This window comes from Mobula hypostoma, chromosome 1, assembly GCF_963921235.1.
Source record: "Mobula hypostoma chromosome 1, sMobHyp1.1, whole genome shotgun sequence".
Classification (NCBI taxonomy): domain Eukaryota; kingdom Metazoa; phylum Chordata; class Chondrichthyes; order Myliobatiformes; family Myliobatidae; genus Mobula; species Mobula hypostoma.
The window spans coordinates 64,428,927-64,445,825 of record NC_086097.1 but is presented as its reverse complement, the minus strand read 5'-3'; the positions used below and the strand labels follow the sequence as shown (position 1 = coordinate 64,445,825).

Sequence of the window (16,899 nt, the reverse complement as noted above, 5' to 3'; positions counted from 1 at the left end):
TGTGTTTGACTGTACAGTGTTTTGTACCTTTGCCCCTGAGTAAAGCTGTTTCATTTGGCTGTATTCATAGATACTCACGTATGGCTGAATGACAATTAAACTTGAACGTTAAGGAATAGGAATTATTCTTCAGTTCCTCAGGACTATTACACACTTTAATGTCATAATACTTGCCTGTCTGAACTATAATTACTTGCCTTGTTTATGCAAGGTCACTGAGGCTTTTTGCAACCTACAAACTACTTGGATTCCCCATTGCTCTACAATTATGTGTTCAGATTTATAAAGCCAAACCTGATGGGCAAGCGTGCCCAAGACCCAATCAGCAAGATCCAGAGCAATGCAAAGACCTGGTGAAGTGCAACAGGATCACATGGATGGGGCAGAACAAAATGTCTGAAATAAACATGCCTTCACCTCTTTCAAATTCAAAACTAACTATTTACAAATACTTCTCATGGAATAAGCATTTAAAGACTTTATTTCTATGTTTTTTTTATTTATTTTGTATAATATTTATCATCTAAAAACACAAACCAAAAAATGTAAGTGAGCTTAAGTGTCTTTGCTTCCACCTGTAAAATCTCCCTAGAAATGAATCTGCTTGTACGTCCTGTCCAGAACTAACCTGATGCAGTTTACCTAGTATTAGTGCTATTGATGCATCTAGTGCAGTGGGCAGTGCTTGTCACTCTCACTTTCAGCTTCCACCATTTTTGAAAAGGAGAGCTGAATGCGTAAGTCTCTCCCTGCCAGTACATAGACTCTCTAACAGCCTCATGTAGTGCTTCCTCATTGGCAATAAATGGAAACTGAACTCCTTTCGGACTCAGGCTGAACTACAGAGAACGGGGAGGAGGTCTGTCCCCTGCACACGTGTGTGGACACGCCCTGGAGCTCGTGAACCAGATCTCCAGCTATGGGTAAATAGCCCCACCACTTTGTCAGCAGCCTCGGGAGAGACGAAGGCTACGGGAGTAAACCCAGACAGCACATCATTGAACATCCTTCCAACAGCTCCTGCAGCCAAGCTGGTGCTAAACGTATCTGTTCATAAGCTTTCCTTCAGACTACACTGGTGAGGCTGATAGGGGGATCTTGACGACTGGGCATCTCAGGATCTCCATACCTTCCGTCCAGGCTTGTGATGACGATCATCATCACCCATTGTTCTTCAAACAAACGGATGCCAATCAACAGTGCTATTGAACGTCATCAAAAGCTACACTAGCTGAAATCTATCAGCATATTTAAGACATACAAAGTCTAAAACTTTCTTATACTTATGAGGTAACTGTTGCTAGTTCATCACAAAACCAAACATTTACCAGCAAGTCTCAATTCATAAGAATGTACAAGGAGCACACGTAGACATCAAAAAGAAGCAATTTAAGTTTGTTTAACTTACAAGCTATAATTAAATGTTGTGATAAAATGCAGAGCTGACAAATCTATGCCATTTATATATTATGAAGATCAGGATATTCTATAAATCACTTTGCAAATAAACAAAATTACAAGATACAAATAAGAAAACCAACCATCATACTTAGTATGAATTAAATCAGCAACATTCACAAGAAAATTACTATGTGGAACATTTTTTTTACCTGCAACTTTTGTTCGAATTTGCATATTCTCTTGCAAGGCCGCTAATGGTTCCAAATATTCAGGAGCCTTTCCTGCTATAACTTCCTCAAGCTTCGCTTCTACTTGGCTTAATCTTTCCCTGTATAACCTAAGAATAAAAACACCATTTAGTATTACTAACACAAGAAAGTCTGCAGATGCTGGCAAGATAAAGCAACACACAAAAAGTGCTGGAAGAACTCAGCAGGTCAGAAAAGTATGGAAAAATATAAACAGTCAATGTTTCGGGCTGAGACCCTTCTTCAGGATTGAGAAAGAAGGGGAAGATGGCAGAATAAAAAGGTGTGGGGGGGAGGGAAGATGCCAGCTGGAAGGTGATAGGTGAAGCTAGGTGGGTGGGGAAGGTCTGGAGAAGAAAGAATCTGACAGGAGAGGAGAGTGGACCATAGGAGAAAGGGGAGGAGGTGGAGACCCAGGGGGAAGTAACTGGCAGGTGAGAAGTAGTAAAAGGTCAGAGTGGGGAATAGAGGAAGGGGGGAGGGGAGGGGGAATGTGTTTACCAGAAGGAGAAATCGATGTTCATGCCATCAGGTTGGAGGGTGCCCAGACGGAATACAACATGTTGTCCCTCCACCCTGGGGTGGCCTAATCATGGTTCAAGAAGAGGCCATGGATCAACACATCAAAATTAAAATGTTTGGCCATCAGGAAGTCCTGCTTGAGGTGGATGATGCAGAGGTGCTCAACGGAGCAATTCCCCCAATTTGCAATGTGTCTCACCAATGCAGAGGAGGCCACATCAGGAGCACTGGACACAACAGAAGGCCCCAGCAGATTCCTAGGTGAAGTGTTGTCTCATCTGGAAAGACTATTTGGGGCTATGAATGGAGGGGAGGGAGGCGGTGTATGGTCAAGTGCAGCACTTAGGTTATTTGCAAGGATAAGTGCTGGGAGGGAGAAAGATGTTTTGTGGTAGGATCCATATGGTATGTCAGAAGTTGCGGAGTATAATGTGTTGGATGCCAAGGTAAGAACAAGAGGACTCTATCACTATCAAGGCGGCGGGAAGATGGGGTGAGCGTGAATGTATGGGAAATGGAGGAGTTGTGGGTGAGGGCAGCACCAACAGCAGAGGGTGGGAAACCCCGCTCTTTACAGAAGGAGGACATCTCTGATGTCCTGGAACAGAACATCACATCATGGAAACCGATGCGGCAGAGGTGAAGAAACTCAGAAAAGGGAATAGCATTTTTACAGGAAATAGGGTGGAAAGGAGTATAGTTGCGATAACCTTGGGAATCAGTAAGTTTGTTAAAGATGTTGGTTGACAACTTGTCACCAGTGATGGAGAAAGAGAGAGCAAGAAAGGGGAGAGAGGTGTTAGAGATAGACTAAGTGAATTTAAGGGTAGGGTGGAAGTTAAATGCAAAGCTGATAAAATTGACGAACTCAGCATGGTGCATGAAGCAGCACCAATGTAGTCGTCAATGTAGCGGAGGAAGAGTAGGGGAGTGTAACCAGGGAAGACTTTGAACACAGACTGTTCTACATAGTCAACGAAAGGGCAGGCATAGCTTGGACTCATGAGAGCGCTCATGGCTACCCCTCGAGAATGGAGAAAGTGGGAGGAGCCAAAGGAAACATTATTCTGGGTGAGGACCAGTTCTGCCAGATGGAGGAAGGTGGTGAAGGAGGATTGGTTACTCATAAATAATTGGATTTAGCTGATTCAAATCTACACAAGAACATGACAAATCTCATTTATTCCAAGAGGATACTAACAGTAAGAGGATATTAGCAGATTTTCAAATGAAAGTCATCGTGAATAGTTCAGTTAATCTTTTATTTTAATTTACATGACACAAAAACGTCTGGAATTTACACTTCGGACATAGTGGTTAATGTGCTGTACACAAAGTGGTCTGATCAAATTAATGGGAAGATAAAGATCAGCTATAGTTCAACCATCAGCAGCATGCAGCACACTTTGGCAACATTAAGACAGAGATGAGTGTTAGTAATTTATTTTTCAAATCTGCATCCAGTATACAATTTCAAAATTGAAACATAATAATTTATTTGTGAGCATGATAAAAATCAACAAGTATGAAACAAAGCAGAAGCCACATGGCTCCTTGAAGAAATGTATAAGATGCAAATAAGTCAACTCAGCAAAACAATATAGTCAATCTATGCTCCGTGACTAAAGAGTTACCAATATAAATACCATTGATGTCTTAGTTGTAATCTTCCAAAATTCTCTTGTCTTGGAAACTATTTCTTTCAAATGGAAAATAATACCTGCTATTCAGTAATTTAATGCGAAAACCTAGGAATTGTACAGGAGATCCTAATTAAGGATAGAATGACTTGATTGACTTGAAACTTTTAAACTAATAGAGAAAACTGCAAAGGAAAAAAACAAAATTGTTAACCATACTTGAAATAGGTGGTTTATAGTAAACATGGAAGATCAGAAATAGGATTCCTTGTAACTTCTCTGATATGCTGATCCTTTATCAATTTCCCACATGAATTCCATGTCTTTCAATTCTTGCAGTAGTCAAAAGTCTATCCACCTTTGTTTTGAATATAGGCAATGACTGAGCTTCCTTAGCCCTCAAATACAGAATTCAAAGTTTTCATCAAATTACAAGAAGCATCTTCCCATCTTAATCATGAGAATGAGTTTGAGATTGTGACTCCTAGTTCTCAATATCCTAGACAGGGAAATATTACCCCTGCATTCATCTTGTTAAACCACCCCAAGAATATTTTTTGCTTCACTGAGATCTCCATGCATTCTTTTAAATTCAAGATCTAATTTATATAGATCTAATTTATTTAATCTCTCCTTCCTCCACTACCACCACCACCCATGCCCTGAATCTATTTGATGTACATTTGTTGCACTCACTCAGTCAAACTTATTTCCTCTTACGTGTAGGAAGTCCATTCCTATAAATATTCTATTTGTGGTCTCACCAGGATTCCATATGAATTCATAAACGGTAAAGCCCATAGAAAGTATGTACATCGATACTCAGAAGCCACCCGGTTTAGTCCTTCATACAACCCAAAAGTGAAATCTCTTAGAATTCACAACAGTGCATTCACAAAAGTAATGAAGAGGAGTGGGGTTATTTGGCCCTTTGAGCCTGCTCCACCATTCATCAAGACTGTGGCTAGATATACTAACTCAATGTTATCTTCTTGCACTGTTCCCATCAGTGAGTTTGGAAATTAGCTGAGCAGCAGTACAGAGTTGGAATAGTGGACCACTATTATAAATGGTAGAAAAAGTAGTGTGCATAAGGACTTCAGTTGGGACTGCAACTACAAATGTATTCACCATTTATATAAACTTAGAAAATGAGACAGAAAACCATTTATCCAGGTTTGTAATGCACAGACAGATGGCATCATCAGTAGTTAATGCTTCCATTTGCACTGCAAAGTAGACAAAGTTTTTTTTTAAGCTTCGGACCTGAAGGTTCAAAGATTCTTTAAAATCTATACATATTAATCTTTGACAAAAATATTACCCTAATAACCATTGCCAATTGCCAGCATTATACTATGAGTTCAACGGCAACTTTGTAGATAGCTGTATATGTAATAAGACAGGTTCACAACTGATGTCAGCAATTCAACTCTTGTATCGCTACCTAACTACAAACTACCCTGACCTTGCTCTGCTTTGGACAAGGTCCCAGTATTTTTTAAAATGGCATATTGAAGCATATAACAAACATTATGGCACTAAACAAAAAAAAACAAGTATATAAGCAACACACACAAAATGCTGGAGGAACTCAGCACCCCAGGCAGCATCTATGGAAAAGAGCAAACAGTCATCAGGTCTTGGCCCAAAACTGCGACTGTTTACTCTTTTCCATAGATGCTGCCTGGCCTGCTGAGGTCCTCCAGCATTTTGTGCATGTTGTTTGGATTTCCAGCATCTGCAGATTTTCTCGTTTGTGACCAAACATACAACTTCCTCTGAAAAATTCAAAACAACAAATTAGATTTCTTAAACATTTGATACTTCATCTTCTATGTGAATTAGATTGATATTTCATCTTCTAAATGAATTAGATAACTTTAATCATTATTTCACACTTCATAAGATTTTTAAAAATACTGTAATCAAAAACTGCACTTTTTCTTTTGAGACTGTAGCGGTTACTTGAAAACAAACCAAAACCGCTGAGACTAAGGCTACGTCCATACTAGACCAGATAAATCTGCAACCGAAGCTTTTTCTCTTCGTTTTGACCCTCCATCCACACTGAAATGGCATTTTCCTCCCCCAAAAACTGAGATTTTCTAAAAAGCCCTCCAGAGTGTGTAAATTTGAAAATGCCGATTGTGCAGAGCAGTGTGGACGGGGTAAACGGATATTTTTAAAAACGCTGTCATGACGTGCCAGAACAGATGGTGGCAGCGCGGCATTTCATTGTTTTCTTGAACGCAACCCCCCACACAACCTAACAATTTCAGAATACATGGTGGGAGGAGAAGATGGCGGCGCGTCTGCGTGCGCAGCCCTCCGGTGAAAAATGATATTGTACCCGTTAAACAGGGACCGTTGACAATTCTGATTTGATGGAGAATAGACGTGAAAGCACAGAGGAACATCTGGAGAAATTTCTGAAACGCTCGTTCACTGCTGTTGTTACTGTGTGGTCGGGAGTCTTTCGGAGGGTAGGCCTCAAAATCCCTGGCCTTGCCTGCTTTTGGCAACCGTTCGGACAGAGATGGCGCTCAGTACTCGGTGTCGGAGAGTTGATCAGAGCTCGAAGTTTTCGGATGACTCAGAGTCGGATTGAGGTCAGCATGGCAGGGAGAAGTTTTTCTTCCTTCTCCCGTCCGTGTGAGATGGGGGACATTTGAGAAACTTTGAACTTTACTGTGCTGATGGACTTCTTCATCAAGTTATGTATTGTCACACTGTTTGTAACTATATGTTATAATTATGTGGTTTTGTCAGTTTTTTCAGTCTTGGTTTGTCCTGTGTTTTGTGATATCACACCGGAGGAAATAATGTATCATTTCTTAATGCATGCATTACTAAATGACAATAAAAGAGGACTACGTGTCTTCATAATCATAATGAGACTGAAGCCAGAAGAGTTAGAAACGTACTCACCAAATACTTTGACCCGTAGCTTGCTGAATAAATAATTATACTCACTTTGCCCTGTTTTCTGTCCTTGCTTGTATGAAGGTGGTTTACCTGTTTATGCAAGTACTTCTCTGACAATGGATGTGTAACAGCCTAATGTAACATTGTATGGAAATACAGGATAACACAGATGCAGACATGTTTTATAGATTTATCAAGGTGCGTTATTAATGCAACAGAGTTAGTTAGTTTTTCAATGTTCGTCGTCAGCTGGGTCCGTGAACTCCCCGTCGGTTGCCTCCATACGCTCCAGTATTTGATTTTTTTTACGTTTTAAGTCCTCCTGCGCAAGAGCCAACAGCAATTCCTTTTAAGTTTTTCTACTCTGTAACTGGACAAATGAGCCCCAAGTATACCGTTTCCTCTTTGCTTGTTTTCTGTGTGTCCTGCGCATGCCCAGTAGAGGAGATTGGCCCAATTATCCGTTCTAATGTGGACGGAGATATTTTTAAAAACGCCTGGTGTGGACGAAGGGTCTCGGCCTGAAATGTCGACTGCACCTCTTCCTAGAGATGCTGCCTGGCCTGCTGCGTTCACCAGCAACTTTGATGTGTGTTGTGTTGTTTGGTGTGGACACCTATCGTTTTTACGCGAAACCGGTGTTTTCAAAATTGTCCGGTCTAGTGTGGACATAGCCTAAGCCAAGGTACTCGACACTGTATGATGTGCTTCTAAATCGAGAAAAGGTACATTCAATCCTCTATTACAAACCAGAAAAGAGGAATGATCTGAGTGATAAAAAACAAATTCGCGATATAAGCGGCAAAATAGCATAATCAGCATTATAATAATGTTCTAATTGGCAATACTAAGCAGTATAATAACATTATTAGCACAGCTAAGCATTCCGATTGGCGAACAAATAATGTAACTAAGCGAAGTTAGTGCAATCAATTAGCATATTTAAGCGGTCAACAAAAAAAAAATACCATTCCCTGTGGCTCCACTAGATTAAACTGAGAGTAGATGCAGCAGAGACGGAGGAATTGAGAGAAGGGGATGGCAATTTTCCTCTGTCTCCATCACATCTGCTCTCAGGACGAGACTTTTTAATTCCAGACCGAGGATATGTCTTCCTTCTTCAAAGAAAGGGGCTTCCCTTCCTCCACCATCAACGCTGCCTTCAACAGCATCTCTTCTATTTTGAACACGTCTGCCCTCACCCCATCTTCCTGCCACCCCACTAGCGATAGTGTTCCTCTTGTCCTCACCTACCACCCTCCGTGTTCAGCACATAATTCTCTGTAAATTCTGCCAACTCTTAATGGGATCCCGCCACCAAGCACATCTTTCCCTCATCATCCCACCCCAACTTTCTACAGGGATTGCTCCCAACATGACTCCCTTGTCCATTTGTTCTTCCCCATTGATCTCCCTCCTGGCACTCATCCTTGCAAGCAAAACACTTTCTCCCTCAGGGCCCCAAACAGTCCTTCCAGGTGAGGCAACACTTAACCTGTGATCCTGTTGGGGTTAACTACTGTATCCAGTGTTCCCCATGTGGCCTTCTGCATATCGGTGAGACCAGATGTAGGCCATCCATTTAAAATCTACTTCTCATTCCCATATGCCTGTTCATGGCTTCCTCTACTGTCGCAATGAGGCCACACTCAGGTTGGTGGAGCAAGACCTTACATTCCATCTGGGTAGCCTCCAACCCGATGGCATGAACATCGATCTCTTGAACTTCCGGTAATGCCCCCCACCCCCTCCGCTTCACTATTCCCCATTCCCATTTTTCCTTTCATCACCTCCCTCTGATGCTCCAGAGGGGTGTGGGTGCCCACCAGAATTGAAACGCCGCCCTTCTCAACAGGGTCTGAACCTTAGACACTCCCACATCGGCCTCCGAGAACTCCAACTTCACTGACAAATAACCGTCGTACGTACAGTCACCCAGATCTCTGGTGCCCTGAATAGGTCAATGGTAAATGCTTCAGATACCGGGTGAAAAACGAATGGTACAACAATAGACTGAGGAACAGCTTCTATCCCAGAGCTGTGGCCTCCATCACACCACTCTCACAGAACAATGACTGAAACTGTGAGCACACACATGCACACACAAGGACACAAATACTTGCAATAACGGCAATTTGAGCATTACTGTGATATGCTGGTGCTGCTGCAACTTATCTATTTAATACTGTTTTTCTATTACTGTCTTGTTTTTATCTACTGCTTTATTTAATTGCCTGAGAGAAAGCCAAACAGAGTTTCATTGTACCTATGTATAATGACGATAAAGATTACTCAATTCAATTCAATGTGACCCGCAACCTGGTGTCGAGAAAGGCTTTAGCATAAATACCCCCTATCTGGAGCAACACACTGGAGCATAGTCCCACTAAGCCTTCAGGAATAGGGCCTTTCACTTTCAGGGGTTCCTCATACATTGCTGGGAACGTGTTCCTCCAGAGACACCAGGCTATTCCCACACTGGGTCTCCTCTAAGTTTTCCCAAAGACTCTCTCTGCTTAGGTACCCAGGGGTTCACTCTCCTTCTGGCATGACACCGGCTGCTAGCGGCCCTCCGCATTGTTAGTCCCCTTGGGGGATTTGCCCCGCCATCAGCTCCATCATATGGGGGGGCGGGGGTCGCACCTGCTGATAACAGCCGACGTATCTCCGTTCTCACCTCTGCCACAATCTCCTATACTGCTCCACGGGGTAGGCTATCCATGGTCACTTCGCTGCAGGGGACCACTACCGAGTACCATACCCTGCTGACGGGGCCCTCCCACACCTCCGACGCGTTCTCCTCTTCCCACACCTCTCTGATCAGCTCAACAAAAGATGGAGGGTAGCGCATCTTACAGGACTGTCGGAGACCCCAAGCAATCCAGTCATGGGACTAAGCGCCCCTGGCTATCTGGTGCATTCTTAACTGATCCACCTCAGCTGCCCGAATGACCCCCCTGTGCCGCAAGCAATTTAGCTGCCTCTCTAGCCGAAAAATAAAAGCAGAAAGCTTCTCCCCCTTCTCCTGACGCATGTTCTGAAACGCCGCCATGAGCTCCATTGGGCTTCTAGTCGGACAACTGTCGCTACGGGATACCGCAACCGGACGGCTCTCACAACGTCAGCAGCCCGCCCATGCAAACTCTCAACCAATCTCTGTTGCTTTACATCATCACAGCACTGCCACTCATCTAACCACTGAGAGGTCTGCTCCGCCCAAGCCTCATACCCCTCTTCCCCCTCAGAGGTGGGCATTATTTCAGAGAATAGGTGGAGCCTACCACCGCTGGGACTTTGAACCTGGGCATTTTTCCATTCATTTGCCAGAGAGGTAAAGGCAGATACCAACTCAGAATTCTCACTCTTCACCGGGGAACATGGACTAATTAGCCATTCCAAATCCGACCACTCCTTCCCCTCACTCCTCAGAAACGATAGAACTCTGTCTTTGAAATTTCTGCCTCCAGCTACCGCTACGTCAGCACCGGTCTGCATTAAAACAAGAGCTGCGCCCACCATTTTATCAAACCCTCGCCCCGCAATCGCAACTTTAACAGTACTTAACAGGTGAATTAACATTCATCCAGAGTACAAATATCTACCCCACTGGTACAATACTCAGGGTAATCACACAGCATCCAACGAAATCAATCCTGAACGATACCCCCACAAGTGTAACTCTCAGTTCATCTAGCGGCTTAATCAAGGGGAAAACAGCCCTCAGCCCGGCCAAACTTAAGAAATTTTGTTTAGGTGGATTTGCCCAATGTGTTCTCTGTTACACATCAGTACCACAAAATGTGATTAAACAATTAAGCTTTATAATTCTTAATTTGGCTATATGGTTAGTAAAGAAACAAAAAAAGAAAAAGTCCCATTCTCATGAAACAATCTAATGCGCAATGTTGGAGCTCACGGTTCAGTCTACTGGCTTCCCGTCCACCTGCTCTGAGTGTAGCCGACCTTCAGACCCTCGCTCAAAGGCCACTCTGTCCAGCTGTCTACCAACTCGCTGCATTCGCGTCTTCTCTCCTCATCTCTCACCGGCAAAAGACCGTGAAATCCTTGCTCCCAGACCCACAAGAAAGAACAACATCCCTCTCATTGGATAGCCCCACATTCCAAAGCCCCGTTATCTCTAGTCATAACCCAAACATTATGCTACAGAGAAACCATTACATTAGCAGTGAAACCTGGCTGGAAGATCTATCTTATTGAATTGGAAAGAGGTCAATCCTCCTACAACATTTCAATGGTTTTCTCAAACAATATCATGCTTAAATTTAGAGAAAATCAGAAGTGGCACCTCTGATCCTTCGGTTAAATTTGAAGAAACTGTGAGACCATTTATCCAACATTTTCAGATGATGTAGTTTGACCTTTTTCAAATCTTTTTTTTAACTAAAAATATACGGATAGAGGAGTGGAGTTAACGACATCAATGATTGTATCCAATGTAATGTGTTAGCCCAACTTTGTTTTAGTTTAGTTTAGTTTAGTTTTGCTTAGCTCAATTTAGTGTGTGTTTTTTTCTTTTCTAGTTTGGGTTTTTTTTAGTTTTCTTTCATTTACCCTTTACCATGTTCAATTATATTTAGAGTTGGGGTGATCTAATATACTTGTATTATCGGCAATTTTATACCAGCAAACGTTAGCTATTAATAATGTAATCCCATTCACTGTTTATAAGTATCATTATTATGTTTATAATTTCGAAAATGAATAAAAAGACTTTAAAAGAAACCTTACAGCGCGTTACACCTACATCATACATGACAATCTGTAACTGTGCTACAAGTTAATTTACCTTTTTCCATATACTGCACACATTCAAATATAACACTTATATTCACCCTTTTTGATTTTGTCTACCTTTTATGTTGCAACTCATCCTGTTGGCTGCAATTTTGCCCTATCGTCAACCTCTCCCTGCTAGGAGTCTCACTACACATTGCCTGTTTGTAAACCAACTACCTCATCTTCAGCACTATCACTCCAGTTCCCATCCCCCTGCCAAATTAATTTAAATTTACTCGAACAACTCTAGCCAACCTCCCTCAGGTTCAGGTGTAACCTGTTTCTTTGAACCTCTACACCCTGCACCAATTCCTCAGCCACACATTCACCTGCCAAATCATTCTATTCTTATCTTCACTGGCACTTGGCACAGGCATCAATCCAGAGATAACTACCCTTGAGGTCCTGTTTCTCAACTTTCTGTCTAGCTCCCTAAGACACCACTTCTTCCTCAAAGGACAGTGAAGCAAGGCAGTCATCAACATGGATGCAATGCAAAACCGTATCCACTGTCTCGTAGCTGAACTGCTCTTCATTGTATCCTGTGCATTTCCTAAGAGCAAAGTTGGCACAGCTTGGTGATGAAGTTGCTCCAGAGATGTACCACCATTTTAAAGTCCACCGTATCTTGTCTGAGGTCACCGTCAGGCCACCAGAGAAACCTCAGCAGATCTGCATCCTCTGCCTGTACTTTAACCTGATGAAATATTGGTTCAATATCTGCCACGATCACCATTAGTTACTCTCTGAATATGGTTATGACTCCAGAGAGTGAGCTAGTAAGATCTGGTCCCTGTAAAAGCTGAGCATGAAGTGATATTCCTTGAAAAGGCGCTCCACAGTCAAACACAACACAAAGTTTCCCAGGCTAAGGAGTTGGCGTAGGAGGAAGGGCATAAGATTTTTGGATCATTGGGCTCGCTTCCACGGAAGTTGGGACCTGCAAGCAAGAGTTGTACAGAGCTGGGAACAACATGACTGAACAGATAGTTGAGAGGTTGTGGAGACAGATGTTGTTAAGACCTCAAAGTCAGGAATTAAAATGCTGAGCATTTGCCCTGAGTTGCATATATTTCAATGTAAGAAGTATCGTAGGAAAGGCAGATGAGCTCAGGGCATGATATTGTAGCCATTAGCGAGACTTGGTTGGAGGAGAGGCAGGAAGAGTAGCTCAATATTTCAGAGTTCCATTGTGTTAGACATAACAGAGCAGGGGAGTGGCATAACTAGTCAAGAAAAACGTCACGGCAGTGCTCAGCCAGGACAGACTAGAAAACCCGTCTGGTGAGGCGTTAAGGGAATTAAAATAATCAAGAGGGCTGAAAGAAGGCATGAAGTTGCCTGAGCAGACAAGGTGAAGGAGAATCCCAAGGGACTCTACAAATATGTTATGAGCAAAAGGATTGCAAGGGACAAAATTGATCCTCAGGAAGAGGATCCAAAAGAGATGGGGGAGATCTTAAATGTATTTTTTGCATCTGTATTTACTCAGGAGACGGTCACAGAGTCTATAGAAATAAAGCAAAACGGTATCAACTTCATGGACTCTATACAAATTACAGAGGAGGAGGTATTTGCTACCTTGAGGCAAATTAGGGTGGATAAATCCGCAGAGCCTGACAAGGTGGTCCCTCGGGCCCTGTGAGAGGCAAGTGCAGAAATTGCCAGGGAGGGCCCTAGCAGAAATATTTAAATTATCCTTAGCAACAGGCAAGGTGCCAGAGGATTGGAGGATAGCCAATGTTGTTCCACTGTTTAAGAAAGGCTCTAAAAATAAACCAGGAAATCATAGGCTGGTGAGCCTAACATCAGCAGTGGGAAAGTTACTGGAAGGTATTCTAAGGGAGCGTTGGGAGCAGAGCACTTTGAAGTGTTTACTCGCAGGTCGGCAAAGCTAGTATAAAAGGAGAGTTTCGCGGGCATTCGGATATTCCAGAGGTCCAGTCAGCGTTGGGAGCATAGCACTGCAAATTAAAGAAAAGCACAGAAGGGGCAAGCAGGGTGGCCATTGTTGGGAGTCGGCCAGCGGTGACAGTAGGAGCGTCAAGCTTTGACTCAAGAGGCTTCGATGAGAAGAGGCTGAGGCCAAAGACACAGGCTTGACTACTTGGTCTTGGTTACCCATTGTACAGTGCAAGCAGATTGGCAGATATGGCAGTGGAATGTTTCTACTGTAGGATGTGGGAATTCATGGAACCTGATAGTCTCCCTGATGACTACATCTGCAGGACATGCAGCTAACTCCATTTCATGAAAGACCACATTAAAGAAATGGAACTGGAGTCAGATGAACTTTGGATCATCCGGGAGGCAGAGCAATTGATAGATACGACTTTTAAGCAGGTGGTTACACTCAGAGTGCAGAATTCAGGGAGTAGATGGGTGAACACCGAAACAGGTAAAGGGAGAAGGAAGTCGGTGCAGGGTCCCCCTGTGGCCATTCCCCTCAGCAACAGGGGAATACTGCTATAGGGAATGGCCAACTGCGCAAGGCAGCAGCTGCCGGACCAATAGCACTGCAGTCAGCTCTAAGCCTCAGAAGGAAAAGGTGAAGTCAGGCGGATCAATAGCCACAGGGGACTCAGTATTTAGGGGGACAGATAGGAGATTTTGCGGTAGCAAAAGAGACACCAAAATAGTGTGTTGCCTCCTGGGTGCTAGAGTCCAGGATGTCTCTGAGCGGTTGCAGAATATTCTTGAAGGGAAGGGTGATCAGCCAAGTGGTGTGGTACATGTTGGTACCAATGACAGAGGGTGAGGTTCTGCGCAGTAAGTTTATGGAGTTAGGAAGGAAGTTGAAGAGCAGGACCTCTAAGGTGGTAATCTCCAGGTGACTCCCAGTGCCATGAGCTAGTGAAGATCAGAACAGGAAGATAGTGCAGATGAGTGAGTGGCTGAGGAGATGGTGCAGGGGGCAGAGTTTCAAGTTATTGGATCATTGGAACCTTTTCTGGGGAAGGGGTGACCTGTACAAGTGGGACAAGTTGCACCTGAACTGGAGGGGAACCAATATCCTGGGAGGGAGATTTGCTAATGCTATTGGGGAGGGTTTAAACTAGATTTACAGGAGGGTGGGAAACCAAGTGAAGAGGCAGAGGATGGGATGGTTGGCGCACAAGTAGTGACAGCTTGTAGGGAGTTTATGAGGGAGGATAAGCTGATGATAGACCAAAGAAACACTCAACCAGATGGTTTGAGATGCATCTATTTTAATGCAAGGAGTATCATGAGGAAGGCGGATGAACTTAAGAGAGTGGATCAATATGTGGAAGTATAATGTTGTGGCCAATACAGAGACTTCGATGACTCAGGGGCAGGAATGGCTGCTGAGTGTGCCAGGCTTTAGATGTTTCAAAAAGGGCAGGGAGAGAGGCAAAAGATGTGAGAAAGTGGCACTGCTAATCAGGGATAGTATCACGGCTGCAGAAAAGGTGGAAGTCATGAAGGGATCGTGGGCGGAAGTCAGAAACAGGAAGGGGGCAATAATGCTACTGGGTGTTTATTTACAGAACACCCCCTCTCAATAGTAAAAGAGACATCGAGGAGCTGATAGGGAGGCAGATTCTGGAACGGTGCAATAATAATAGGGTTGTTGTGATGGGTGATTTTAACTTTCCTAATATTGACTGGCATCTTCTTAGAGCAAGGGGTTTAAATGGGGTGGAGTTTGTTAGGTGTGTTCAGGAAGGTTTCTTGACACAATATGTAGATAAGCCAACTAGAGGAGAGGCTGTACTTGATCTGGTATTGGGAAATGAACCTGGTCAAGTGTCAGATGTCTCAGTGGGAGAGCATTTTGGAGGTAGTTTTGCCTTGTCCATACTGCACCAAGCGCCACCGCTGGGCTATAAACGTGCAGGAGCAATGTGTGGTTAAGTGCCTTGCTCAAGAGCACAACATGCTGCCTCAGCTGAGGCTCGAACTCGCGACCTTCAGGTCACTAGTCCAATGCCTTAACCACTTGCCAACACCAACTCTATCACAACTCTATTTCCTTTACCATAGCGCTAGAGAGGGATAGGAGCAGAAATTTTGGGAAAACATTTAATTGGGGTAGGGGGAAATATGATGCTATTAGGCAGGACTTGGGAACATAAATTGGGAGATGTTCTCAGGGAAACGCACACCAGAAAGGTGGCGTTCTGCACAGGTGGTAGGGTAAAAGAAGCATGGTGTACAAAGGATATAGAAAATCCAGTTAAGAAGAATAGAAGAAGCTTATGAAAGTTTCAAAGAACTAGGTATTGTTAGAGCTCTAGAAAATTACAAGGGTGCCAGGAAGGAATGCAAGAATGAAATTAGGAGAGCTAGAAGGGGCCATGAAAAGGCCTTGGAGAGTAGGATTAAGGAAAACCCCAAGGCATTCTAAAAGTATGAGAAGAGCAAGAGGATGAGCCATGTGAGAATAGGACCAATCAGGAATGAGAGTGGAAACACGTGTGTGGAGCCGCAGGAGGTAGCAGAGGTACTTAATGAATACTTTGCTTCAGTATTCACCAGTGAAAAGGACCTTGGCAATTGTGGAGATACTTAAAGCGGACTGAAATGTTTGAGTGTATAGACATTAAGAAAGAGGATGTGCTGGAGCTTTTGAAAGGTATTTAGATAAATCGCTGGGACTGGGTGCGATATACCTCAGGGTACTGTGGGAAGCGAGGAAGGAGATTGCTAAGCATCTGGTGATGATCTTTGCATCATCAGTAGGGACAGGAGAAGTACCAGAGGATTGGAAGGTTTCAAACATTGTTCCCTTGTTCAAGAAAGGAAGTAGAGATAACCCAGGAAATTATAGACCAGTGAGTCTTACTTCAGTGGTGGGCAAGTTGTTAGAAAAGATCCTGAGAGGCAGTATTTAAGCAACATACATCAAAGTTGCTGGTGAACGCAGCAGGCCAAGCAGCATCTTAAGGAAGAGGTGCAGTTGACGTTTCAGGCCGAGATCCTTCATCAGGACTAACTGAAGGAAGAGTGAGTAAGGGATTTGAAAGCTGGAGGGGGAGGGGGAGATGCAAAATGATAGAAGACAGGAGGGGGAGGGATAGAGCCGAGAGCTGGACAGGTGATAGGCAAAAGGGGATACGAGAGGATCATGGGACAGGAGGTCCGGGAAGAAAGACAAGCGGGGGGGGGGGTGACCCAGAGGATGGGCAGTATTTAAGACCATTTGGAGAGACATAATCTGATTAGGGATAGTCAGCATGGTTTTGTCAAGGGCAGGTCATGCCTTACAAACCTGACTGAATTCTTTGAGGATGTAACAAAACACATTGATGAAGGTAGAGCAGTGGATGTAGTGTATATGGATTTCAGTAAGGCATTTGATAAGGCTCCCTATGCAAGGCTCATTCAGAAAGTAATGGAGG

At 43.5% G+C, this 16,899-nt stretch overlaps 1 protein-coding gene across 1 annotated transcript in view; it reads right to left on the bottom strand.

Moving 5' to 3' along the window:
• The window catches only part of brms1la (BRMS1 like transcriptional repressor a), a 60,956-nt gene that overhangs the window by 28,463 nt on the left and 15,594 nt on the right, over nucleotides 1–16,899 (bottom strand). The window contains exon 3 of the mRNA XM_063049935.1: nucleotides 1,611–1,738. Coding sequence (XP_062906005.1) covers nucleotides 1,611–1,738 — 128 coding nt within the window. The remainder of the gene's footprint in view (nucleotides 1–1,610; nucleotides 1,739–16,899) is intronic.